The sequence below is a fragment of the Coturnix japonica genome, chromosome 10, assembly GCF_001577835.2.
Source record: "Coturnix japonica isolate 7356 chromosome 10, Coturnix japonica 2.1, whole genome shotgun sequence".
Taxonomy (NCBI): domain Eukaryota; kingdom Metazoa; phylum Chordata; class Aves; order Galliformes; family Phasianidae; genus Coturnix; species Coturnix japonica.
The window spans coordinates 2495849-2521414 of NC_029525.1; the positions used below are offsets into that span (position 1 = coordinate 2495849).

At 37.6% G+C, this 25566-nt stretch overlaps 1 protein-coding gene across 8 annotated transcripts in view; it reads left to right on the plus strand.

The window, feature by feature from the left end:
* The window catches only part of SCAPER (S-phase cyclin A associated protein in the ER), a 131761-nt gene that overhangs the window by 31994 nt on the left and 74201 nt on the right, over positions 1-25566 (plus strand). For all 8 annotated transcript variants that reach the window (XM_015872636.2, XM_032446772.1, XM_032446773.1 and 5 more), the window contains exons 11-21: positions 602-772; positions 1252-1327; positions 1774-1891; positions 2205-2316; positions 3295-3435; positions 4874-5029; positions 6634-6776; positions 10203-10284; positions 11334-11486; positions 12924-13031; positions 24908-25044. In XM_015872636.2, coding sequence (XP_015728122.1) covers positions 602-772; positions 1252-1327; positions 1774-1891; positions 2205-2316; positions 3295-3435; positions 4874-5029; positions 6634-6776; positions 10203-10284; positions 11334-11486; positions 12924-13031; positions 24908-25044 — 1397 coding nt within the window. The remainder of the gene's footprint in view (positions 1-601; positions 773-1251; positions 1328-1773; positions 1892-2204; positions 2317-3294; positions 3436-4873; positions 5030-6633; positions 6777-10202; positions 10285-11333; positions 11487-12923; positions 13032-24907; positions 25045-25566) is intronic.

A 25566-nucleotide genomic window follows, 5' to 3' on the forward strand; every position in this document is an offset into this window, starting at 1 on the left:
GAGCTCTGATTTGTGTGTTAGTTGCTGGAGTGGAAATGAACCAGTTAATACTGGGCATTTGAGAAGGCAGCAATCAGCATGTCCAGGCTTATGTTCTTGCCCAACTATCTTGCCATTCATGTTAAAAAATAAGTATAGCCAGAGATTAAGTAGTAGCAATCATAGTAAAGTTTCCAGATCCAGTTCATCTGCAGATCCTTTGTCATATTCTAAATACTACTTTGGAGCACAATTCCTTTTCTGAAGATAAAGCAGGGCATGTTATTAATGTTTCAGACAATGCATTGCTTAGTTCCTAAGGTTAGGTATTGAAAAGACAATCATTAGAGAAGAGCTATCTTAATTGTTTTAATGACAACATTTGTATAAAATGTTAGGAATTCTGTGAATGACAATTTTAAGTGACTTATATAGTTCTTGAAATAGTTGATAATTGAACAGCTTTAGTTTGTATTTCATTTGCATTCTGCATTCAGAAAGTATAGGAAGGATCTGTGAGTAATTAGAAGTTGAACAAAATGTCATACAATTCACATTAACTACGTGGAAACTACTTTTTTTGTGTCCAGATCTGACTCTTGGTTTCATATTTCCTACACAGTCTATGGCAGAAGTTCTTGCTAAGAAGGAAGAGTTGGCAGACCGCCTGGAAAAGGCAAATGAAGAAGCAATTGCTAGTGCTATTGCAGAAGAGGAGCAATTAACTAGAGAGATAGAAGCAGAGGAAAACAATGACATTAACATTGAAACTGACAATGATAGCGATTTCTCTGTGAGTGTTGGATTTATTTTAAAGTAGCTGACTTTAAAACTGCCTTGTATTAATGCTTTGCTGACATCCAGAATTCTAGTGTTCTGTTTTACATTAATGCAACCTTTGTTATGTGCAAATGAGGTAAATAATGTCATGAAGTAATGGTAGTTTACAATCTTAAGGAGTATTTAGTCTTAGTAAATTCAACAGTGCTGTGCTGCTGAATCTGTTGCGCTCATTGTGTCCTTCTGCTTGCTTCTGTGTGAGAAACTGGTAAAACTGGGCTCTTTTATTTTGCTGCTACTAGACAGGAGCTCTTATAGCTGAGGCAGGTGGTATCCATTGCCTCCTCAAAATCAGCAGAAACAGCATCAGTTTTTGAGATGGCTAGTTGAATTTGGAAACATTGTTGGAAATCACTGAGCTAGCACTGTTTAATGCATGTGTCTGTCTCCAAGTTAAATTTTGTTTTTACTGTGGATCACATTAATTTTCAGGCATGTATGGGCAATGGAAGCATATCTTTTTGCGGTATATCTATGGACTGGAATGATGTCTTGGCAGATTATGAAGGTAAAGTTTTTGGATGTTATTGTGCTTAACTTGCAATGGCAGCAGAGGTTTAGAAAAATGCTTGTTTTATGTATGTCTGCATGTGAATTTGGGAGATCCTCCTAACATCTAACTATTCTTCCAAGTTTTGTTAAATTTGATGTTATTTTCTTAGGGAAGATGGACTTGTGTGTTCAAACTACCTGTGTCTCTACCACCACGTCTATATTAGAATTCTGATATTTGTTTTCCAGTTTTATCTTAACGTGTAATTAAAAGTCCTGTTAAGTAATTAAGCATTAAAAATGCATGGGGATTAGAAATGCTTCAATCAAATTTGGCACCTCTCTGAGGTTGTAGAGGACCCACTTGAGGGAGAACTTTAAGAGGGACTAAGCTTCGTTAATAGCACTTCTCCTAGAACACTGTGTTTCAATTGTAAAAGTCTGTTTTTTTTTAACTTGCAGCCCGCGAATCGTGGCGCCAGAGTAATTCTTGGGGAGACAGAGTGGAAGAAGAGCCTGCACGCCCACCTGGCCACGGGATACACATGCATGAGAAACTGTCGTCGCCCTCACGCAAAAGGTGTTAGAGTTGTTTTGTGCCTTGATTGGGCAGTGGAAACAAGCAACCAAGCTTGTGGGTCTATGAAACTGCTCTAAGTCTGTGGGTGGAAGGTTTTAAAGAAATCAGCATATTATTTTCATGATGAGCAAGGTTCATGCTACGTTGACCATTAAATAAATATTTGAAGACTAGAAGAATAATATTTACATTTAAGGGAAATAATTTCAGTGGCCTGTTTGTGTTTTCTTGCTGAAAATGTCATAGAGATGTTTGCAGCACTGTCACGTGATGATACTTCACTGACTTTTGCTCTGCTTTGTTTTGTTAAAAGAACAATAGCAGAATCCAAGAAGAAACATGAAGAAAAACAGATGAAAGCTCAACAGCTGAGAGAAAAGTTACGTGAAGAAAAGGCACTGAAGCTTCAGAAATTAATGGAGAGGGTGAGCTTCCTGTAGTACAAAGTAGCCAGTTTGTTGCTTTCCAGAAAACCATTTTTCTCTCCCCTCCATGTTGTCTCAGAGGTTAAAACTTGCAGTAAAACAAAATTTTCTCAAGTCTGAACTCACATGGTTTTCATATGTAACTCTTTGTGGTCCACGAGTCACCCTTTATTCTGATCTAAGATAAGGATGTTACTAATACCAAAATGAGAAGACTTCAGTGACAGTTAATTCTCCTGTTGTGATGTGAGCTGTAAATATGTCTTGGAAGATGTGAATGATTTGCCAAAGACTGCAGTCTAAAATGGAACACGTTTCTTTACTGTTTTTATTCAAGTAGGTGTATACTGTATTGGTGTTTTTTTCTTATCCATCCAGTTGCGTGATAGATTAGGACTTAATGGCAGCCTTCTGAAACTTACTGGGTGACTGTTAATGGACAGGAGGCAGGCTCTTCACAGTGGTTTTATGACAGTAGGCTGAGAGATGATGGACATAATTTTTTTGCTCTTTAAAATAAGAGGTTCCAGTAACGTATGTGGAGAAAATTTCTCAATGTGAGGACAACCAAGTGCTGAAACAGACTAAGAGGTTGTAGCTTCTTCATATTTTGAGGTTTTCAAGACCCAGTTGGGTAACTTCCTCACTGGTCCTCATCAACCAACCAGTGTGATCTCATAGCTGATCTTGCTTAGAGCAAGGCATTGGATTTGGTGACTTGGTTATCCTGTGGTCCTAACTTACAATTATTTACCTAGTTTACTTCTGCAGGGTGAGAATTTGAGTTGGATTTTGCAAAGGATAGTGAAACAGTGAGCAAATCAGTGTACTTTGAGTTAAACATGATGCAGGATTTGCGCAAGGCTTCAAAATATTTTGTTTCTGTAATTAAAGCTTCAGAACCAAGACAATTCAGAGGAGAATTCAAGTCTTACCTTCAGCTGCTGTGTTAGTAACAAGTTCTCTAATTCTGTCCAGGAGAAAGATGTTCGGAAATGGAAAGAAGAACTATTAGATCAAAGGCGCAGGATGATGGAGGAAAAATTGCTCCATGCAGAGTTCAAACGTGAAGTGCAGCTACAAGCAATTGTGAAAAAAGCACAAGAGGAGGAAGCTAAGGTAAGTTTTGTTTTGAAGGGCAAGTATTCAACAGCCATGTTTGTGTACATGTTCTGTACCACAGAGCATTCTGGAGTTTAAGTTAGATGGGAATGGACACGTATTACCTGTGAAGCAGATAAATGCCAATTTCTATTACTGCATTTTTTTTTCCCTCTAAAGTGAATTTTAAATTAGTCTGTTATTAGACATTGTGTTGGGCTGAACTAGGAGAAAAGATAGATTCAAATTAAGAACTCTCATTCTTCACAGTGAATGTGGCAGTGTTTTTGGGGACAATGCTCCTGGAAGGGAAGGAGATCTCATAAATTCTCTGTACTCCAGCAGAATGCAAAGATGGGGGAACACATTGCACTTCATTAAACAACCACGCTGGGTTCAGTGTCCTTATACATTATATCCTTCTATACATATATTTCTGTTGCTGTGGCTGGTACTACTTACAGTGTTAAAAAGCTGGACATAAACCTGTAGATAACACACTGATTACTGAAACCCAAGCAGTTTGCTTGTACGTTTCAGACCTAAATACTTAGATTCAGGAGATGAGCACTAGTGACTTTTTGTTTTGCTGGTTTACTTAATTCATATTCTTTGATAAATGTATATTTCCCAAGACATGTATACCTCCTTAAGGCCAAATTATATGATGAGCATGTGTCCCAGTTGTGATTGATACTGAGCTGTTCATCATTATTATTATATGATAAGCACAACAAAACTCGCTTTTTCAGTAATTTGTCCATTTTGTCTGTTGGATTGAAACAGTTTCTAGCCCACAGAATTCAGTCTAACATAGCTTATTATTGCATTTACTTTAGTGTGGCTTCAGTTATATTAATTAAATCATAATTGGTATAATTTCTCAGCTAAGCAGGTGTTTTAGGTATTTATATGTATTTAAATGTATAAGATCTTCTGTTCTAGAAACCAAGGTTAATTGGGCCCAGAAGGCTTTAGAGAAACAGTAGCTGATGAGCAAAGCTGAAAGGAAGTGATAGCTGTTGCAGCCCATTTACTTATCTGAATTCCTAATGATTGCTTGCTTACTGTGCTATGAAATCTATTCTGTAAATATGCACTAATTAGTAAACAAGACAAGTACCAACGTCTATGAGATGGGTGTGTTACTGTTTGTCCATTATCTTTACCACTGATTTATTTTGTGGATTGAAACAGAGCATAAACTTTGGGTACAGAAGAATAATTTCTATTTCAACCATATGTTTTTAGTATGGCTTTGTGCTGATAAATATTAATGATTTTCTTCAGTAATATTGGAAACAGACCAATTCTGTCAAGCTTTGATTTCCAAAAGATTCTGTAGAAATATCTCACCAAATTAATTATCAAGTGGATAATCAATAAATGGATGGAATTCAGTAGAAATAAAACTTAAGCTTTGCTGATCTTTTCTTACACTTTGTGAACCTTGCAGGTAAATGAAATTGCTTTTATAAACACCTTAGAAGCTCAGAACAAACGTCATGATGTGCTGAATAAATTAAAAGAATATGAACAGCGCTTAAATGAATTACAAGAAGAGCGTCAACGAAGGCAAGAGGAAAAGCAAGCACGTGATGAAGCTGTTCAGGTACAAGATATCTGTAATTGCAGGATGGCAATGAAATACTTGTTTTTGACTGTACAGTTTTTGTTACTTTCTGCCTTAAATTTTTAGTTCAGGAGAGTGTAGTCTATTGTGTTTCCCCTACCGTGTTTCAGCACTGAGAGAGATCTCAGTATGGCTGAGGTCATGTAGAATCATAGAATGGTTTGGGTTGGAAGGGACCTTCGAGATCATCTAGTTCCAACCCCACTGCTATAGGCAGGGACACCTCCCTCTAGACTGTTGTATAGGTGATGGGTAGATGACTGTTTCCTGTTTTAAGCTTTTTAAAAAAATATATGTTCATCTCCTAATGGAGTATCAATCTTTTAGTAATGCCTGAAACTTAAAGAAGAAACAGAAAAGTGTACTTTACTCTTATTATTATCATACAATTTACAAAATCATTGAAAACCATAACACAAATGTGTTTATGGTCCTGAAATCTTCACCATACATGTAACAAATTTTAAATGACAAGGATTCTAAATATTGTGTGTAGTTTCACTATGGATGGGGACTGATGTGCTTCTGCACATGTGGAACTGTCTCTTTGTTACCCTCTAGTATATCTCAGATCCACTCAAAATCTACGTGTTCCTTCCTTGCACCGAATTGTGCAGGTTCCCCTTGAAAGCCAGCTTTCCATCAACCTCGTTTTAACTTCTATGATTTCAGAATTTGTTGCAGATTTATCTTTCGCCCAAAATTTGGTGTTATTCTGTTTAGTGGCACTGGTACTTGAACACACAAGAGCTACATCAATTCATTTTAAAATGTGAGATCTTGCTTTATGCTAATGAAACCTCATACTATCTTATGACAGAAAGGTAATTTCTTGCAAGTACAGCAGTGTACATTTATAGTGCTGGAGGTTGTGCAAAGCGCATATTTCTAAGATAAGATCGTATGTTGGCTTTTTTTAGTCTCTCATACAAAACAAACAATTACTTTAGTTCAATGAAGATTAGAAGTACATGTGAAATATTCACTTCTCCCCAGACTCTTCATCTAAATGAAGCAGTCTTCTTTCCTCATAATAAAATTTAGCCAAGTAGTGTGTCTACTCGTGTCTTGCAGTATGTGATTTCAAATGTGCTTTGTTTTTACATTTGTTTCTGTTTCAAGTGCAGCCCATCTGTCAGAATTACAATACAACACAGAGCTACAGAACTTTATTGTCAGAAAATAGGTTAAAACTGAACAGAAGTGGAGGAATTGTATGTTCAGTGATAGCACAAAAAGAACTGTTAAAGTCCATTCTATTGATGTAATTATTTAAATATCAATATTCCATGGCAGTATATTTTGGTTCTGTATTGTGTTTATCCTTTTAGATATTCAAAATGTTTTATTCTTACCGATGATTTTGTTGAACTTCTGCTCGTTCATCCTCTTCAGAATGAGCAAAATTCTGGCTGAGTTCACAGAACTGTGCATCCAGTTTATGTTCAGCCTCTTGAATACACACATCAGTTCTCCATCTAACAGAAGGGCATGATGGGGGTAACATTGTGAAAGTAAGGAGGAATTCTATGAAGGAGTTTTTTTCCTAGAAGGGGAGTGAAGATTTATTTTTCTTTAACTAGGAGCGCAAAAGAGCTCTGGAAGCAGAACGCCAGGCTCGGGTTGAAGAGCTGCTGTTGAAAAGGAAAGAACAAGAAGCACGGATTGAACAGCAGAGGCAAGAGAAAGAGAAAGCACGGGAAGATGCAGCACGAGAAAGGGCCAGGTAACTTTACCATTATCTCTTGTTTCCTCTGTTTCATTGTTATCCTTTTGGGCAGACTGCTTCTTCTGTGTGTTAAGTGTACTTGGGCTTAGTGTTTTTCAAGTAGTCTTAATAAATGTTCCTGATAAGTGGTTTGAAAGAAGAAAATTCATAAGTTCTGCAATAGATTTTTGTATTCCTTAGGTACGTGCGTGCTGCAGTGTGCAATGGTGTATTTTACTATATATTGTTAACATTACTTCATCTTACTTTTATTGCTAACAAGACCTTTTAATAATTTGCCTTTTTTATATTTTAGCTTAGTTTTCTAGGGAAGCAAGATTAATGTCCCTGTGTTCACTATTTCCTTTGCTCTCTAGTAACTTTTGGACTTACTGGCATCAATTTGACTTCACCTTTTCTGTAGACACCAGAGACTTCATTTATGAAGCACAAAGCCAGGAAATCAGGCTTAATTAATTCCACTGCCTGTGAAGTACTTGTTTTATGTTTTTGCCCATGACTGGAAGCTCATAAAAGGGTTTTCAGGTGGGCTTTTCTTTCTCTCTCTTTCATTTGCAACAAAGTGTAGTGCAGAGAGTAGAGTATGGTCCCTTAGGTATAGGGTGTGACTGCGTGGTGTGTGAGGTAAGGTTTGCTTACGAGCCTGATTCAGATAAAACTTTTTTTCTTTGTTATTTTCTTTTCCTGATTCTGCTTGGATTTACTTCCTTTTGTTCACGTTCTCCTTATAGTTCCACTACCACAAGTGTTCCACAAAATCTAAACAGAAATTGTATTCTTCTTATGGCATGAAGCATTCAGTAGTTGCTGTTTAAACATTCTGATTGCCTGAGCTTGCTTTATTTGAAATCATCGTGAATTGTTTTTCTTCCCTAAATAAAACATTCTGAAATGTGTTGATCACCTTCTTCCATGTTCCAAAATCATGAGCAGTTCTAGCTTGACATTGTGAAGAGTTCATTTTCAGTGAGACATTTAGATGTAATTGTGGATAGGATCTGTGGCCTTGCTCAGGACTTCATGGGCCTTTCCTGAATGTTTCAAGTGAGAGCAAGTGGGAAAAGGCCTCTGTCAGCATCTGAGTCTCGAGGTAGATGAGGGCTGGCAGAGAGGAGACTTTGGCTGCGCTGTTTCAAGCTCTGTGCATGTGTGAAACTTCCACATCTTTCTGAAATCGTATACCCTCTTCTACCTTCTGTCAGACATCTGTCTGTGTAGCTGCTGAGGTAATGGAATACATGTGAGCTTATCTGAAAAAACAGGGTGGTTTTCTTGAAAGCTGGAAAACTGAGCAATACAACTTTAATATTTCTCTTGGACAAAAGTCTGTGATGTGGTTTTAGTTTATTTAACATGATGAATAAGAGGCAGTTGATTAGGGATTATTCTTATCACACCAGGCAGTTCTTACAAGGCTCAGTACATTTTTACATCCCTTTCCAGAGTGTGGATGATTTCTGGGAAATAGTTGTTAACAAACTTGGGAGCAAAAGATATTTAAAACATCCTCTCCCTTCTGTGATGTTCCACAATTAGAACTTGTCTAGAGACTTAACGTATACAACTCTGTGCTCCTGTTTAATCAATTTTATATTTGCTTCTTGCCTTCATTACCCCCTATTTCTTTCAATTTGATGTGAAGAGCTGCAGTTTCCATTTGCTTTTTGTTATCAATTTCAGTGAATTTCCTCTTATTTGATACTGTAATATTCAGCTTTCAGTTGCTTTGTTCTTGATACTGTGATAAGTGCTTGCAGTTGGTTTTTTCTATGACAGGTGCTGGTTAAATGAAATAGATGGGGTTTTCCCTCCTTTCTCTCCTAGTTATTTTTCCATTTCTGAGAGAGTAGGAAAGGATGTGTATGTGGTGCCTTACAATCTGGTGATTGTGATCTCTGGCCTCAATCTTGTCTCCTTATTAAGAGTTCTGAGGTTTCTCTAATGTAGTAGAGCAGGATTCGAAGCGTTGTGGTTCAGAAGCTGAGTGAGAGGTGAGTTTGACAGGAGGCTGTCTGTACTGCCCCGTCTGCCTTTGCATTCATATTGATCAGGTTCTGCTAGGATTTGACTCGTCCCAAAGGTAGGATGCTTCCTTCAACAACTCATGTTTTGAATACCTTCTTAAAGCTTCTCAGTATAACCTTTATATGTATGTGCTTCTGATGGTGATCAAAGCACATGTTTGAACTGACTTTGAACACACTATAACGGCAGAGGTGTTTTATGTTATTCCAGTAAGGTTTTAGATGTAATTTCTGAGGATTTTTATATTCCAGAGAATTATAATCCCTTATATGGAAAACTTTGTTCTTATCAATAGAAAACATAAAGCTACTGTGAAAGGTAACCTAATAATGCAAAAAGTATGCATTTCAGAAGGGCCTGAAGAGGAATAATGAAGAGGAATAACAGTGATGCTTTTAAATGGGAACTTGAGAGTTTTGTTTCAAATACAGTTAATCCAAGTATACAATGACATTGATTTTTCTGAGTATGTAGTCTGAAATAATTAACTACACTTTGGATTTGGATTGTGTCAGTCATGATTTGTTTCAGCTCATGGTGTAAGTCAGGAGGCATTTTGTTTTTAAAGTAAAATCAAAGACTAGTTTAGTCTTTCTGTATATTCCTTGGGAAGTAGCACATGAAGCATGTAGTACTTCTAATCCATCGTTTCTTTCTCACTCTAACTACATCCATGTTATTTGGGAGAGTGTATTTTCTGAATGAACAAGTGTTATTGCTTGTTAAATTTGTTTCCTGTCCTGTTGTCTTTCCTTTATGCTTTTATATTTTTTCATTTCAAAACATGGCATTATCTGAACCTTCTCTTTCTACTGTGGCTACTTTGTTTTCTGATTTCTTCAGTAGGGTGGTGCTCAGGGGATTCACTTTGCATTTTCCATTAATCTTGAGTTTATTTATGACTTAAATCTCATTTTCCTATGTGCATATCAGATGTCCACTAACAGTGGATGTGATACTGTTGGAGTCTTTCATAATAGCTCCAGTAGCAGAGACTGGCAAGGAGCATCACCTGATCATTAAGGCGTGATTCCATTACTGGGAGAGGGTTGTAGACACGGTAAACAAAATTAGTTTGTGCAGAAAGTAATATTAAAGTGCTTAATTGTTTTGCTGTCCTGCAGCAACTTGAAAATTTAGAATTGCGTCTTCTTAGAGCATTGGTTTCTCACTCGTAACTGGTATTATTTGTTGTTGGTCAGAGTTTTTGTGTCTTTATAATGCCCTTATTGCTTCATGTTGGTTTTTTTTATATATATGCTATTGTACTCTTTCCCTTTGGTTCAGTGAAGTTTGTCATTGACTGCAGATTGCTAATGGAGGCAAAGCATGACAATCATTTTTAAGCCTCACTATATTACTAAAAGTTTCCCTCTACTTTCATCATCTTTTTGTTAGAGATCGAGAAGAAAGATTGGCAGCTCTTACTGCAGCTCAACAAGAAGCCATGGAAGAACTGCAGAAAAAGATTCAGCTGAAGGTAAGAAAAGAAGAAAGGGAAAAAAAAAAAGGTATTTTAGTTGAAAAATACATGAGCAATACAGAAATTCTCTAGAATAATTTCTGTATTTGTTTTATTTAATAAAGATATTACTGTATGTTAAAATGTGTCCAGTCCTGTTTTAGAGTTTTGCATTAAAAGCAGCACCTTGCTGTATAACATGCATTGCATGACTTGGAAAGATCTCTTTAGGAATTTGGAAAGGACTGAGTTTGAGTTACCTGAGTCTCAAAGTTTGAACAGGAAAACTTATAAACTTGGGCTCTCTAAGAGGAGTCAAAGTAGTTTTGTATTGAATCAAGAGTAAGATTAATATGTGTGAACTCTCACACTGTACAGTAAAGACTCATCAGTCAGTCAAGCACAGTGCTGTCTAGTGGGGTGAAAGGGATGATGTGAGGATGGCAGCAGGCTCCTTGATGGGCTCCAGTGATTTTGTAAACCCAAGGCCTTGTATTTCAGGCATTCAGCTAAATTGACTGCCCAGTGGAGAGCAAAGGTGTCAGAAATGTTGAAGAGCTCCACTATTTTCCGAGAAAAGGAAAGGCTTCCAAAATGATAAAATTTGTAAGGTTCTGAAAAGGGATTTATTAGTTTTGCTTTTTGTTAAATTAGGTAGCGTTTAAGTACAAATAATCTTTCTCTTCATTGCTTTTATTGCCTCTAAGATTGTTCTGTGTAACCATAGGTATGCTTACTTATGTTGTAAAATGCTTCATCATTAAATAGAGGTTTATACCTCAGGCTCTTGATTTTAGATAATGGTTAAGAGTTTGTTCCATTTCAATGCAAGTTAGGTGTGAAACCCCTTGAAAGAATCCAGACAGCTATACCTGCTCCTGCAGATACAGCAGACATTGAGGACTCTGTGGTGTGTGGTGACTTCTAATGCCTTGCAGGAAAAAGAAGAGTTTCAGTTTAACATAAATTCATCGTAGCAGTACAGACTTCTGTGATTCTCAGTATTTCTGGACCATTTATTCCTTAACCTTCTTTTTTTCCTTTGCTTTTTGTTACTTTGCATTCAGCATGACGAGAGTATTAGAAGGCACATGGAACAAATTGAACAGAGAAAAGAGAAAGCAGCTGAATTAAGTAGTGGAAGACATGCTAATACTGATTATGCACCGAAACTTACACCATATGAACGCAAAAAACAGTGCTCATTATGCAATGTAATGGTAAGTCAGAGGAAGTGCTGTCAAAGTTGCAAGGCCAGCGTGAGTCTTGCAGCTACGAATGGTGCTTCGTTCACAGATGAGGGCACTGTGTGTGCTGTGTCCTTGTACATTTGTCAAGTGCATCTTACTTTAGCTTTTTCTGCCTATAGACAGGGTGGTTTAGGGCAGATTTGAAGTAACTGTAGAATTGGAAGTTTAATGGCATGGATGGTACTAAGTTGTAAGCTCTGCCTTTTTATAAAAATAGGGCATCATCAAATGAAGCTAGATAAAATCTAGATGTAAGGCAAAGAATGTGATTCTTTATATAGCTGGTTGCTGAGCTGTGAAATCCTTTGTATAAGGTCCTGCAGATACATGATTTTAATGTGTTGAGGGGATGACTGGACAAAGTTTCATTGGATTGAAATTCCCTGAAGCTTACTGCCTATGGAGAAAATACAGTGAGCTCAGGAAGTTCTTGGCACACCTTCATTCTCAACAAGGATCTCTCTTCTTCTGTGTACCATCATGTGCCAGTGGAATGATAGAGAAGAGGGAGCCATACAGTCAGTGAGTAGGAAACAGGGAGGTCAGTTCTTGTTGGTAATTGTTTTTGTTGACTTGCGTTACTGCGCAAAGCTTTCTGTCCTACTTAAGGACAAAATGCTTAGATATCTTGTATTAATTGGAGATTGGCAGCCCTGTCTATGGCAGGGAGGTTGGAGCTTGGTGATCCTTGAGGTCCCTTCCAACCCATGATATTTCATGATTCTCTCATTCTATAATTACTCTTCATCAATTTAAGACTGCATAGGACCACTTCAGGTCGTGCTGGAACAGAAACCCTGGGTTCAGCAGGCTGGACTGCTACATGTTCATTTATGTCTTTCAGAATGCAAGTTGAATTGGTGAAATTAAAGTCAGAGTGGGCTGAGAAGCCAACATATTTTGATTTCCCTTCCTATAATGCTGGTTAGCAAACCAATGTGTAGGCTAGACTGAAGGAATAAGTTATGTGTGTGAGATATGAAAATGAAAAAGTTGATTCTGTTGGCAATTACCTGGAATTGCTTATGGCCACATGAAGCAGAACGTACTTCTTCAGGGTTTTCTTTGTTTTCTTTTAACAGTTATGTAATTTACCGATGCAGTTATCCTAAGCCAGATTTTACATTTAGAAGTGTTAACAATTTGGTAATTAGGTCATGAATGAAATGAGGCAGTAATTCCCAGGTTTATTCATCACAGGGATCACAAAGGTATGTATATATAAATATGCATGTTCAATACCTCCACCTCTCAGAATACATAAGTTCTTCACAATAGAATTTTACATGTTTACTAGAAAAACTGATTTTTCTTAAGTTGAGATACAGAGATAATTGGGGATAGGATTTATGTGTTTCGTATTGGGTATCAAAGGTAAAAATAACTGCTAACTCATTGTCATTGCAGATTTCATCAGAAGTGTACCTTTTTAGCCACATTAAAGGGAAAAAACACCAACAGGCTGTGAGAGAGAACAGTAGCATACAAGGACGAGAGCTTTCAGATGAAGAAGTGGTATGGTTTTCTTTCAATAACCTTTTCTGTTTTAATTTGCTTTTCTTATCCTGAGAAAGTCTTGAAGGTTCCTGGAAATAAAAAGAACCAAAGATATTTGTGTTAGCATGGGAATATCGGTGCCTTTTTGAGTACAGAATACTTATGGAAAGCAATGAAAGAAGCCAGGGCTTCAGATACTTAAGGCAATTGCTGTTTGAAATAGGTTGTATTTTTCTTTTCTGCTCTTTTACAGTGGCCACTGGGAGTTGTTTTGAATTTAATTTTAAATAGCAGGTTTCTGTAGTTCCATATGAGGGAGAAGCTTTCATACTGCATCCAGATACTTAGGAATACACATGAACTGTGAGGCTTTCCATCACATCACTACATGCACCAAAGAGTGGGCAGTCAGTAGCACTGAATTTTCATTCACCTTTCTAGCCTTTATTTGCTTCTAGCTAGCCACAGCTGACTGGTTCTTTCTCTGCCACTGCCTCAGTGCAATATGGAGGGGAAAAGTGAACTAGATGTTGTTTGGTCTGAGAGTAGTTACACTCTATGTGCCACATTTGGTTGGTAGCTTAACACTTGTGTCCTCCAGAAAAGGGGGATCTTACTGTAGGCTGTTTTTGTGCCCCAGCTGGAGAAAAAGAAATTCCACTAGAGGGCACAGATATCTTGATTTTATTGTGTCCAGCATCATGTGCTTAAATCCCCCACTTTCCATGAAAACATTGGATTGAAGTGTGAGCTTAAGATCACGCTTAAATACGTGGGATTTCTTGAGTTAGTCCAGAGGGAAAAGGATTATGTACTGTAACTCAACAACACAGCAGTTACAAAAGCAGATTTAAGTATTCTTAATTGAGGCGATGCGTAATATTTGATGTATTGGCAATTTAACAATACATTATACCACTGTGATTTTATCTGTGTTTTAAGTAGTCTGAGTATAAAATTCTAAGCTGTGCTATTGTAATCTGAAGTTTCCTTGGCCTGAGACCCTACTCCAGTTTTCTCTTTCCAGAGAGCAGCAGTAGATACATGTACTAGATGCAAGGTTAATGTGGAGTAGAAATACTTTATATATGAAAGCAGTCTACTTTGTGTACCTTTCTATTCAGTGTAGGCAGTTAATGCCAAACCTTGCCCTACCTCACAAGAAAAGCATTCGTTAACTTCAGGTAAGTTCTGGAGTACTTGAGAACAGATGTGCAGAACATTGTGTAGAAGTAAAGCTGTAGTCCAGTGAAGCACTGCAGTATCTTTAGTTATTCATCACTGTTTTCAATTTCTTAATCAGCGAAGATATCTGCAGTGAGAACACACTTGTACTACTTAAAGTTATTAGTTGTCATCTGTGATGCCTTATATTATATACATCTTGTCTGTGACCCTTCTTCTTTGACATAAAAGATTTTATTTATATCACCTCTGACCTAATAAAATTTCACCTTTCACCTTATGGACTTGACACCTCAGATAAGTTACTCTTGATCTTTGACTCATTTTGTTTTAAGCTTGTTAAGTGTAATAGGTAGCTGCCTAGAAAGAAATCTTATTATTTTTTTTTAATTCCAATCTGGCCATAGAATTTCTTTGTTATTAATTGAGAAATCACAGAAGGAATTTAAATGTATTTGTTTTGTCCTTATCAGCATTGCAGATGATAAGACTTAAACAGGTCCTTCGGGCTTTGGGAGTTGTGTGTATTGCACGATGTGTTTTCATACAGTGAGGACTTTTAGTTGATTTGACTGTAAACAAGAAGTTGGAAGCTGTATCACGTAAGCACTGACACTGATTTCTCTAGGCTGGGTGCACGCTGGTTGGTTGGTCTCACCAGATATAAAAAGAAATAATTACTCTAGATTTTGCTCTTACATCTGTAGGTTCTTTAACATCTTTGTCATGTTTCTGCAGTTTCACTGGGATCTTTAGTGCATTAACAATGTCCTGCTTGTGTTCCCTCCTTGTAGAGGCTGTGCCTGCTGAAGTGCAGTTTTTCTTCCATCAAGCTTGCAGCTTTACTTTCTATGTTGCTATTTTCTGTGCTATTGATTTCCTGTCCCCCGCCTTAATATTCATATTACTTTCAGTTCAGCAAAACGGGTAAAGGAAGCTTGCCATTTGGTTTCAATGTCACTGGAACCGATTAGTCAGCTTGAAGTTATGACACTTTTTGCTGAATCAGAGTGGATGTGCTACAAAGGACTTTTCACATAGAGGCTGTAAACACGACCAAAACAGTGCCCATGTAAATGCCCTAAGGCAGCATCTTGTTAGGCTGAGGTCTCTACAGGGGCTTTCTATGCTTTTCCTCCCACCTATAGCTCTGGGGTTGTTTTTGTTCCTCCACTTCCTATTTTTTTTCTTGTTTGTCATGTTTGTCCTCATTTGTGTTGAGGGTCATATATTGTGATCCCAGCTTCCTTCTTTGAACATGTTGTCTCATATGGCATTTCAAAGAGTGTAGAATAAAGTGATGCGTGGACTATGAACCATGTAATTCCATACCATCTGTGAATGCTTCTAGTCCATGAAAGGCACTTCTGAAACTCATATGGAATGAGTACCTTGGCAGGAGAGGAAGTTGGTTAACATACATATGAGTACTCATGTATTCCAAAAAAAAAGGGGGGAGGAATATCAACAGCCCTTTGTTTGCAAATGTGAAGATATGGGTTTGTTTTTTTTTAATCAGAGAAGGAAACAGACTGTTCAGTCATAAACTAAATAACTTCTCAGGGATATATTTAGTTAACAAGAGAACACAATCTGGTGATGGAGAGAAGCAGTTCCTGTTGTCTGAAGACTGACAGTGTTAAAATGTGAGGATTTATAGAAAGATGTGGTTGATTGAGCCCACCCACATTCCTTTTAAGAAAAAAATCAGATGGGCAACCAATAGCTCGCTCAGTCATGTGGGTTGTCAAGTTGGCTGGGGCTGCAGTGCAAGCAAGTTGAGATTGTAGAGGGGTCTGATTTACAATGTGTATAACTGTGCTGGCAAGTTCCCCTGGTACAGACGCTATTACCCTGGCAAGATTGCTCTTTTGCCAGGATGTGGTGAGGAGCTGCCTGGAAAAGCAGAGCTGCTCTGCTTTAAATTCTGTTCTAGCCTTGTAAGGTTTATAGCCTGTATAGCACGCAGGAGAAGCTGATGTTCATAGGAGTTCTAATTCCTAAAGGCTTTGTAGGAGTGCTGGATGCTTGCCTTTAAGTCAAACCACTTTCTCAAAATTCCATGCTGTTTCTGTTATTTTTTACTGAAGAAATCAATGAAGGAAAGAGGTGTGGCGATGTCTTCATACCTGACATGTTCTCTTTTTTTTTCTGTGTTTGAGTTTTCTTGTTCAAAGAGTTGGTGATGCCTGTGTTTTACTGTTTATCAGTTGTGACTGCTGCTGTGCAAGGAAACAGTCTTGACTCAGACCTCATGTTCTGTAACACATCATTCATAGATACTTTGGTCAGTATTCCTGTTTCTTTTACCCCCCACAGAATATAGACCCCATTGTAAATTCACTTTCTTGGCATCTGATTTTAGTTATCCAATTACCATTTACTATTTAACTTGTTTTATTTGAAAAGGTAAGGTTTTGCATAGCTGCAGTGCTTTGTGTTGTGTTAAAATGTAAGGCTACTTACACTGACCTGTTGGGGAGCAGTGCTCTGCAAGATGCATTTGTAATCATGTATACTAGAGAATAGCAGCAGGTGTGAGCTTTGAACAGCCCCATGCACAGGGTGCTGGTGCATTTAGCCCAGCAAAACTGCACTGACAGTAGCCCGTCTTTCATCTCTGCTTCTCAACTTCTCTCTGATGCTCAATTTTGTCTCCTCTCCCAAGGAAGGGAGGACTATTTAGAGGGCTCTGTGTAGCACAGGAATGGAATTAAGCCACACATCTGTGATCCACTTTTGTGGATGTTTCATACCTGTTGCCTGCCTGGAATCCTTTCAGCACAGGACCTGCTTGGCTTTGTCATTCTGCTGTGATTGTGCTGCCTGCAAGAAGTGGTCAAAAGCCACCCTGCAGTTGTGAGGTTTAATCCAAGATGCAGTTTACAGAACATCTCTCAGTACTGCGTGCATCAATTATTTTTTATTTTGTTGTTCATGCAGCAGCAGCTTCTTACCTTTAATATATTATAACGTGGTGCTTTTCTTGGCCAGAATGTGATTAATTATTTATGGGCTGCATCTTTAACTGTCGTAGATAATGACCAACATCTGCCCCCTTCCTCCTTTTGGCTTTGATATCTCAAGCATTCACAGCCAGCAAGAAAAGCTACTGCAGGCAGGGCTGGCTGTACTCGCGTTTCCCCCTTTGTCGTGCTTGCCCTTGCACACAATGTCAGTGCCTTCCAGCTTTTCTCCCCAGTCTGCAGTGCAAGAAACAGCTTTCCTTTGCCTTCTGCTCATGCAGTTTGGAATGATGAGTGGAAAAGGAAACGATATTGAAAATCACAAGGAAAATCTGAACCTACTATTCAGAATATTGTTTGCCATATATCTTCGTGGCAGGCGTGTCGTATCATTGAATTTATGGGCAAGCAAGGTGGCTGCAAGCGCAGCCAGTGTTTGCAGTGAGAATACGATTTAGTTTGTACATGCTTAAAAAGAAACAGTCCTTCATTGAGAGAGGAAAAAAACACCTCAAGGGGTGAATGAAAAAAATATTTTGCATGAGAGGTCAGTCTTCAGTTCTGAATGTTGAATGAAAGGTTTTCAGCGGTCTGTACTCACCTTCTGAAGTACATTCGAATGTAAAAATTGCCCGGATATTTAAAATAGTGATTTAAGAAAATAATATTTCAGTCTCTGTTACTTTGTATAATGTGTTTCATCACATACAAAGTACTCATTATAATTCTTACTAGGAGTAACAGGTAAATAACTTCATTATCTTGAGTCTTCCCTGTATTTTGAGGTGTGTTGTGGCTCATGGTTTTATAACAATATTGGTTCTCTAACTTGGGATTCAGAATTAATGACCATTTGTGTTTCAGGCTGGCATTAGCTATAATGTTGGAGACTGAGTTCTACATTTGATACAGTCTACTTGGGCATCTGTTTTCCGTATTAAATGCTGTCCTAAGCTGTGAGGAAAAGATCAGAATACTGAGGAGTTTTGTTGAAGCATGTAGTAAAATCATGAACGAATATTCCTGTGGTAATATGATTTAGAACTGAACCTTAAAATAATCTTTTCACAGTTTGGCAAATACATCCTTTAAGTGGTGATATACAAGTGAGAAACTGTAATTCCTGACCTTGGTAATAAATATCAAAAGCCTTTTTTTAATTATATCCTGCCATTACAGAATATTGCTTATTTTGAAGCAAGTAAAGATACTGTGTGTACATCCAGAAGGCCATGTATCTGGGCTGCAGCAGAGTTGCCTGTTTTACTAGAATATACACTTTATATTCCTTATATTTACACAAAATACTTAGTTTGCTATTGACTTAAACAAAACAAGTGGCAAATTAATAACATCTTTTGTGATGTGATCTAAGTCACTGCAAGCATTTCTTTATGATCCTCCTCATTTCTATTATTTTAATGTTGATAGGGAAGTAAAAACAAGTGCTGGGAGATTCCAGAGGTTGAGTTTCAATAAATAGCTAGTGTCAGATATTTTTCAAGTTGCCTTGGTCTGCAGAAATGGGTTAGAAAACTCAGAGGAATGCCTTTTCTTTCCAAACTGGGAGATTCAAGGTTGGAAAGGATACAACAATAATAAGAATAACCAGCCTTGGGGTGTTCTGTCACTTCTGTTTCCGTCAGAAATGCAGAAGGGAAAGGGAATGAAGAAGAATAGAGGAAAAAAATTCATGTTCCAGGATAGTCATTTTGGCTCGGTGTTCTGGGTGAAAGTCCAATAGCTGGAAGATATTTCCACTTCCATGAATTGGGCAGCTTACACAGAGTTGCAGCACAGCTAGTGAAGTGCTGTATGGTGTGCTTTACGAGGTGGACTATAGATTGGGAGGGTCAGGCCTTTACATGCCCATTGCTGTATGGCAGGATCCAACTCGGTGCTGGTTTGTGGCAGCTCAGGTCCCTTCAGAGCTCACAGAAACCAGCAGGAAGAGGTTGACAAACTTCCTGATGATCCTGGCAGCTCCTGCCTGCGACTGACTGGCTTCTGAGGGGTGGATTTCCAGGGGCTTCTTTCCTGGCTGCTCCTGCTATGTATTAGGAGGAATAAAGTGCTTCATGAAAGCCAGTGTGGAGAGATATACACTTGAGAACACAGGATCTTAATTTTTGACTGCCCCATGGCTACAAATACCAGGTTGTTGGGTTTTTTTCTCAGCTTGAGCGAATACAGATGCTTTTCTGCAGTGTTATTCCTCCTATGCAGTCTTGCCCCAGGCAGAATCCATAAGAAGACAACTCTTCTTTAAGGAGAAAGGAAATGGAAATAAGTATTGGTGTTGCATTCGGTCCTAATTTTAGAATGAGGAAACTTTGTTAGGAATCATTTCTTTTGGCAAACGTTCCATCGCAACTTAGTAGTGCTGTTATAAGTATTTCTGAAGTTCGTATTTTGGGTTTTCTGCTGTTCCTCAAGGTTTTATCAGTAACTGAAATATGCCAACTTAAGATGGGTCTGTTCAGAAGTGTTTTTTGCATTCTTTTTGATATCTTTTAAACGTGTCCTATTGTTTCTGAATACCTCAGTGGTATTTCTGTGTTAATCTTGTCCTTGAGCTGAAAGCAGTTGTGTTGCTTTTTTTTTTTTTACTTCTTCTAATGAATTATATTGTAATCTATTAATATTTCTCAAGTATAGAGCTTATGCACCTGAAGTTAAATTATAAATCAAGGCATACAGCTTCAGGTTAGCACTTGGACATGGCATGTTTTGTGCAGCCACAAAGCAAAATGGTCACATCGCAAGAGGGTTTGCAGTCAGTAGGTGAAACAAACTGGACGTAGATGAATATGGGGACATGAGAGGAGATGGTTACTGAAAATTTCTGTGATGCTATTCTGGAATTTGACAAATAATTGTATGTATGACATTTCTTCTGCCAAGATCAGCTGTGTGGGTGTTGCTGCTGTAATAAGGACATGGGTGGAAGTATTGGCTATGTGAATGGGAATTGCATGAAGAAGAAATCAGGAAGTTTCTTCCCTAGCTGCTGTATTTTCTCTATGCCATCAAAGCTCCAAATCCCATTTATGGTGTGGTTTCCCTGATAAGGTTTCGAGTGTAGCTGCACTCAGCTCTGTCACCTCTCTATGTTTTGTAGATTCAGTACATAGTTAAAAGCAACTGCAACATTTTCTGTTATTTTAGAATCTGAAAAATTTAGTTGATTTCAGATAATATTGATGTAATCCTTGTGATACAGTCATATCATACAAGATAAAGAGACTTAATTTGGGGTATAGAGGAAAACTTGGTTATAAGTAGTGCTTTGTGAACTGAAACTAACTTCAAGATAGAAAAGAGAACTGGGTAGTTTTCTCTGTTTCAGGCAGTTGAATGGGGCAGAGCAATAGCCAGCAGGAATCTGACTTCATGGGTGACCTTATGAGTTTTAGCAACACAGGTTTTGGCAGCTCATTGGTAGCTGAGGTCCATCTGTTGCATTTGGAAAGTGTCAGGATTGTCAGGGAGCAGAAATCAAAATAGCTGAAACACAGGAAAAAGAGGAAAAACAAAGACTCCTTTTGTAAATAATCTTATTTTATCATCTGTGTTGAGGCTGCAGTTGTACATGCATATGTAATGTCACTTTGTCACCTTCCTTCTAAATGAAGTAGTGATGCTTGTACAGGAAATTCTTTTGTTTGTTTTTAAATGGTCTTCAGTGTCACATTAAAAATACCAGAGGTCTGTGAAAAACTCAAGTTTAAGATGACATTCTTAAATGATGTCGTGTATATACAGGATGCCATTAAATATCAAGTTGTTTATATTAACTATATTGTATTTCATATGCTTTCTTAGCTACAGACATTCTCCCCCTGAGAAATAGGTGCTGTATACCCTGGGATTTTTTTAAATAAGCTTTTATTGAGATGGATGCATGTAAATAACACTGGAGGGAAATATCAGGAGTATTTCTCTCCTACTGCATTATTGAGTTACTGCCATACAGGAACGCATAGAGGAATGTATACAGATGACCATGAAGAAATATATCTACATTCAGTTCCTGTCTTCCTATTTTGCAGCTGTACATCACAGTGTACAGCAGAACTGCTCTTTGTGGCATAGGTTCTGACGCTTTCATGAGGTGATACCTTGTTGTTCCATATAAATGATGTTAATTGAGCTAATTAGAGCACAAGTTACAAAGAATGAAAAAGGAATCTGATGCTTAATGACCATCACAGCTGGCTTTATTGTAATCCTGGGTTTAAAAAAAAGTGTTAATATTTTTGCTGACTTAGTCCTGTATTTTGCATCACGGTTTAAAAACTAAGCTTTTGAGAGTCTGCACAACTAGAATTGAGGTTCCTGGTGTAGAAACTGAGAAATCACAATGAAAATAACATTTTTGGTAGGTAAGAGTACAGGTTTTCACTAGAGTATTGCCTTTACTTAATGCTTTGCAATTATAGTGGCTTAAGTCTCTAGATACCAGTAAACCATCAGAGCTCTGAGGGTGTGTGTAATTCCCTGTCAGAACATGCTCAGTATATTGCAGAATTAGGTCAGTAATGTCTTCACTCTGCCATGAAACCAAACCCCAGATTGCATCTATGGAGAGGGAAAATTAGTCTTAATGTGTTTAGTGTTGACTTGTATAGCAATAGTTTTAAAAAATTTAATAAGGCTTTCAGGTAGAAGTGAATGGATTACCCAGTTACTCTGCATTGCCTTTACTGGAAATGGGGGGGGTGGGAGAATGAAATTCAGTGATGAAATTGTTGTTTAAAGCATTCAGGAGATGAAATAAGTTCACTGTTTAGGCAGCATGTTGGCTTGACTCACTTTTGATACACTTAGAGCAATTACTTTTTTGGTAACTCTAACCAATGGTTGTGTGAGTAAAATTACTGAGGAACTTAATTATTTGAAGGATCGGACAGAGTCCTTCAGCGTGGCTCAGTGGATTAAAAGCCTTTGGGTTTTGGGTTGGTCACTGGATACCGAGCTTTTAGTTATTGTGATAAGCAGTGATCTGCCTGCAGTGATGGTCCCACTCTTTGATCTGTGTGTTCAGAAAGTGATGGGTTTTGTGACACAAGATGTTAATACTCTGGTCTTACTTGCATGAAGTCTGATACTAGTCCCAACTGCCACACTTGAAAGCTGAGAACTCTGAGAAATATCCTTGCGGAAGTGCTTGAGTTCACCTGAACGAAACTGGAGCCATCCTTCACACCATTGACAGCCGGACCTGTTCTGGCCCCCACAGGCTGACAAATGAATGTGCTTGTTGAACCCTGCAGTTCCTGTTAAGTCTTCTTTTAAGCCCCAGAGCAAACTGGGGAACAGAGCTGAATGTCTGCAGGGGGTGCACCATTCTTTATCCCTCTTCTCATTGCTACCTGTCCAAAGTTGGGTGCAGGCTTTGCTGTTCACCTTCTGTAGCATGAGGATGGTGGGTTGACTGCGCCTGAATGAAGATGATGTGCCCCATTTCTAATATGGTGTCCATTTCGAAGGGCACCTTACTTCCTTTTTCTCTTGCTGTTACTTTGAAGGATATAGCAAGTAGTTTGAAAGTCTAATGGAAGAAAAAGAAAGTTTCCTTGTTGATTAAGGATGTAGAACATTTATCAAGGACTACTATTGGAATTTATTTTATTTTTTGTAGTCCCTGATACTTTTTCTCATGTCTTCATATCACTCATAGGATGTGATGTATGTAAACTAATGGGAAATAGCAGTGCAAAGGGCACTATTTTAGGTGTGTGTGTACCAATCCAAACAGATAATCCCTATTAAAATATGGGACTTTCAGAAATTGCTTAGATTTTTGTGTCTTCTGTCTTAAGTGTGATATTAACTCAGCATTCACTTTACATTGGGATGATTCAAGATAGAAATTTCAATTACCATTTTGACCGAGTGTGCATTGCTAGGTTATATTGTGTTCTAATACTTGACAAACACCAAATGGTCTCTTTGCAGGAAGTTTCTCCAAGGTTCATTTTGTTTTCAAGAGGTATCTTCCTGAATCCCTGCAAGAATGAGCAGGAGAAAATACAGGTTTTCTGCAAAATATTGTTTTTAGATTTGTTACATTTCACCTTTTTCGTAGAGTTTAAAAAATGCATAATAAATGAAGAGGAATAACAGCTTCTCATGGCATTAATCATTACAACGGATAAGTCATCCTAATAAGCACTGGTGACTTGCACTTCATAATGTGTTCAGTATTCTATTAGAAAACAAACATAAGCCTCCCTTTATTGAAAACATAGCAAGTGTGTTCTGATAATTGGCATTAAACTCCTTGCTTATTGTTAATTGTAAAAAATGATAGAAATTTGTGGCTTGAGAGAACTGAGCAAAGTACTGTGCACAGCAGGCATTCCCATATTCTATCTTGGGTGGTGTGTCTGTGCAAATTATGGACAGTTTCAAGGGAATAACCTTTGAAGTTATTCACCTCTAAGTGATCAAAATATGCATTTAAAATAAATATTTAACTGCATTATGGTTGATCTAGTATGGGAGGAAACGGGTTTTTTAGTAACATCTTCAAAATCTCAAAACAGAAAATGTCTTTAAAATGACATGCTGTGGTGACATGGGTTTTTCTTGAATGTCGCTATGTAAAACCTGGACTGTAATTAAAACTTATCTTCTGTGGACAACTGAGTTTTTACTTATACTTTATTTTAGTGTAAATCTGTTGATGAGAGGAAAAATAATGGTATTTCATTAAATGCAGTGAATTACATTGATAGAGCTGGGCATTGGTTTCATATATCTGTAAAAGGAACTTGGAGAAGGAAGGACATGTTGAATGGGAGTTCACATGAGCATGAGGAACAACACTTGAAAGAGTTACTTGTTCTCCTTTGCTATTTCTAATAATTCTTCCATTTCTTTTCATAATAGCCATGATGCACAGTCTCTGGTGTGAGATAATCTGTTTTCTGGTGGTTGAATCCTTTGTGTTTCCTGAACTGTGTTACAGGAAAGGAACAAAAGTAGAATAGGAAAAAATGAGTACCAGGACTGAGGCACACAAGCTGCTGGAAGGAAAAAATAATAATAGAAAAAGGATACTCTATTCTAACCCACACAATGAGTGCTCTTGGATACTTGGATCTAAAAAGAATATCTAACAACTTCATCTGGTCTTGAGTTGTCTAACTTTGTGTCAGAATGCACATTAGTAATGAGCACACAGCATCTTGTCTCTTACTGTTAGCAGGATGAGGTTTTTTTAGCTGTCTAAAACCTTTAGTGACCTCTTAAGCATGTGGGATTTTTCGTAGCAATAGAGATTTTTCCTTTGAATGAAAGCTTCACATTTACTTTGCCTGTTACTTTCACTTTTCAGTAAGTGAAAGGCACTTTTAGTTAACTGATAGTTACAACTTCAATCGTGCTGTAAAATACATAGGTTAATCCAATAGGAATGACTCCCATTTATTTTGATGGAAACTTCAACAGATAGAGCACAATAGCAGTATTTGGTAAAGCAAATTCTCAGCTATGAAGTACTAATTTCCAACATAAGCACCACCATTTTCTTTGTGGCTAGCTAGTAATTTTCTCAAGTGTATTTACTCATGTTATTCTTCTATAATATAAATAGAGGGAATGCAGCTGATATTTAAATAACATTTGTTTTAAAAATTTTTATTCATTTTCTTTGCATTTTTTAGAATATTTTCCACTGTGGTTTTCTAGGAAGATAATCTGTAAGATGAAATATTATTCCAATATTTTCTGCAGGAACACCTGTCATTAAAAAAGTACATTGTGGATATTGTGGTTGAGACTTCTGTTCCTGTGGAGCCATTAAAAGATGGAGAGGAGAAGCAAAAAACTAAGAAGAAAGCCAAAAAGTTAAAAGCACGGATGAACTCCAGGTAGGACAGGCTGTGTTTGTTTGGGGTTGTTTTTAGTTTGCTTGCTTGTTTTCAGTTTTGTTCTGAACTTTACTTTTTGTCCTTTTAGTATTTTAGTATATGAGTGCCACGGAAGGCTGAAACCAAATCTAAATTATTTGCTTTGAGTGTGTCCTGAAAATAATACTGATGAGCCTAATTTATGGCCACTTTCTCTGATTGAGAAAGAAAACTGAATATCGATCTGGAGCCCTTGGTTTCACCTGTTAAGAGCTTTTCTCATAATTGGATGCCAGTGCCCTGCCAAAACTGTAGCCTTTTCCAGCATACAATAGCATGTTTAAATTTGTGTAAACCTTGCCTATTTTTCTTTCGGGCTATTGATTTTTAAATGAAGTATCAAAGAAAATCAATAGTAATCAACAAATAGAAGTCAGCCCTCTGTGGTGTCAAATCTCCTGACTAAATTTAATCTTTTTTTTTGTTGTTGCCTGTCACAACAGAAAGAAAGATTAAAATATCTCAAAATGGAAAGTGAGTTGT